This window comes from Fukomys damarensis, unplaced genomic scaffold (genome assembly GCF_012274545.1).
Source record: "Fukomys damarensis isolate Sample0158 unplaced genomic scaffold, DMR_v1.0_HiC HiC_scaffold_15, whole genome shotgun sequence".
Taxonomy (NCBI): Eukaryota; Metazoa; Chordata; class Mammalia; order Rodentia; family Bathyergidae; genus Fukomys; species Fukomys damarensis.
The window spans coordinates 20,762,006-20,764,155 of record NW_022900927.1 but is presented as its reverse complement, the minus strand read 5'-3'; the positions used below and the strand labels follow the sequence as shown (position 1 = coordinate 20,764,155).

The window sequence follows — 2,150 nt, the reverse complement described above, 5'->3', positions numbered from 1 at the left end:
TAACTCGGGTGTGTGTGTGGAGAGAGAGAGAGAGAGAGAGAGAGAGAGAGAGAGAGAGAGAGAGAGTCTGGTTCTTAGCTCAGGAGCACTGACACAAAGTGTGTAATAAACGGAATCTGGTGGTGACAGTGGTTTTAATCCATGTCCACAATCCCATTTCTCAGATGCATTGCAGAATTCAGAATTTGTCTGATTTTATGAAAGTGATATACTATATATCATATATATATCAGAGTACTCTAATAATCAAACACACTAGTATTTCTACAATCCAATGAAAAGTCTAAGTGGGGTAAAGACTAAAAATAGCCTCGTTATCAATTCAGGTCAAGCGTAGCCACACACTGTAGCCCAATTTTGTTCACATTTTTAGAGGCTTTTCTTTTTCAGTGTACAGATAAAAAGTCGTGAGTCTCTAGTAGTAACTGTGGTCAGAGAAAACCCTGTTGCTCCCACCACGTTGCTCCCATGTGGGTTTCTCTCGGGGGTCACTGGCCTAGGGTACAGCAATTCCTTCTTTCCAACGCCCTCTCCCGACTACCCCCATCTTCCCTCCTTAGAATTTGCAGGACTCAGCCCTAAGACTCAGGAGAGGAGCAGTGAGGAGCCCAGCACAGAGGATCCCTCAATCCATATACCGCCCCTGGACTCCCAGGGAGCCAACTCGGTAAGACCCCAGGGCTGGACCACCGGGTGTGCAGGAGAGCACTTAGATAAGGACACGGGGCTAATGTTTGGAATCAGAAAAGAGGAACAAAGGACCAGCTTCTGCCACTGAAATATTCCTAAGGTAAGAGGACTTGCCTCCCTGACGAGCAAACCAAGAGAAATGGGATTAAGCTGCCATAGGAAGGATTGAAGTTGGACTTCATATAGGACAGCTGGCTCCTGAGCAGGGGTTAGGAGCAGGCCATGGATTTATTTGGTAAAGGACATTTGGAACCTAAAGGGAGATCCTTCCCTGCCCAGGCTGAGTGGGCAGTAGTCCTGCCTGGAGATGCAGGATGGATGAGAAGACTGAGCTCTGATTTTGCAATCCTCACTCCCCCTGCACAGGCTGGCAAGGATTGGAGTCCTACCTGACACCAGAACCAGCTTCCTGAAGAAGTGGGTGGTTGGGCAGACCAGGGGGGCAGAAATGAACCTCTGACCACTCAGTCACTTCCCCTTCTGTTCTTGCCCTACAACAGGTCTGAGGCAGCAGCATCCTGGCATTGCAACTGCAGTTTGGGAATGCATGGACACTGGATATGTGATTTCTTACTTCACTTTTGGGGAAAATCTCTCATTTTTAAAAAGTGATAAATTTGGTGTTAGGTCCTTGGCACTTTCCTTCTTTCCAAGCTTGGAGAATCCTTTCTGCCTCCCCTCCTGTCTGTCCCCTCTTACCCAGCTGCCTCTAGGAAGGAGGAAATAGGGTTGCTAGGCAAAAGCTCCCTGACCTTGCCTTTACTTGCTACAGGAAGAGAGATGGGGCGGGTCAGGCAGGTAGGACGACTGACCTCTAGAGTGCCAAAAAGGAAGGTTGGCCTCAGGTTCTGGATTCTGAGGAAAGATCCAGCCACCTGGCAGGGTTGCCCTGCAGCTTTGAGCCCTGGAGCCTGTGCCCTACAGCTGTGACGATGCTATGGGCGCCATCTGCTGGACGAAGGAGGGAGGTGCACCCTGGCCCTTGGCCCATGATGAAGGGGTGGGGGAGTCATGCGTTCCATCCTCCACCTTGAGACCACCTTCCCTCAATCCGCTCCATGAGCAAAAGTGGACAGAGAGCACAGTGACTGCTAAGAGACCCTTGCTGGGAACAAGTAGGATTGCCTTCCCCTCTGTTCCAGGTACTGAAAGACCAGGGTAAGACAAAAACCAAGCACAGGTGAAATGTCCTCCAGTCCTACGGCAGTCCTGACACTGACTGATTTTCCCCAAGTAGAGGAGGACAGGAAGGAGAGAAGGCAAGTTTCATCTGCCTTCCAGGCTGAAGCAGCAGCGTGGCACAGAGAGAAAAGCACAGCCCAGGAGAAGTGTGAGGCCGTACTTCTGCTGGGCACTACCGTTTGCCCTCAGACAAGGCCTCCTCTGGAGGCCTCAGCTTGCACAAGAGTACACCTCACCAGGATTGTATCTGTTTTAGAAAGACAGTGGACGAGAAGATC

At 50.3% G+C, this 2,150-nt stretch overlaps 1 protein-coding gene across 1 annotated transcript in view; it reads left to right on the top strand.

The window, feature by feature from the left end:
- Ppp1r1a (protein phosphatase 1 regulatory inhibitor subunit 1A) overlaps positions 1-2,063 on the top strand; it is an 8,139-nt gene extending 6,076 nt beyond the window's left edge. Inside the window, exons 7-8 of the mRNA XM_019205266.1 lie at positions 561-667; positions 1,191-2,063. Of these exons, the coding sequence (XP_019060811.1) occupies positions 561-667; positions 1,191-1,196 (113 nt within the window). The 3' untranslated portion in view covers positions 1,197-2,063. The remainder of the gene's footprint in view (positions 1-560; positions 668-1,190) is intronic.
- Positions 2,064-2,150: the final 87 nt, after the last annotated feature.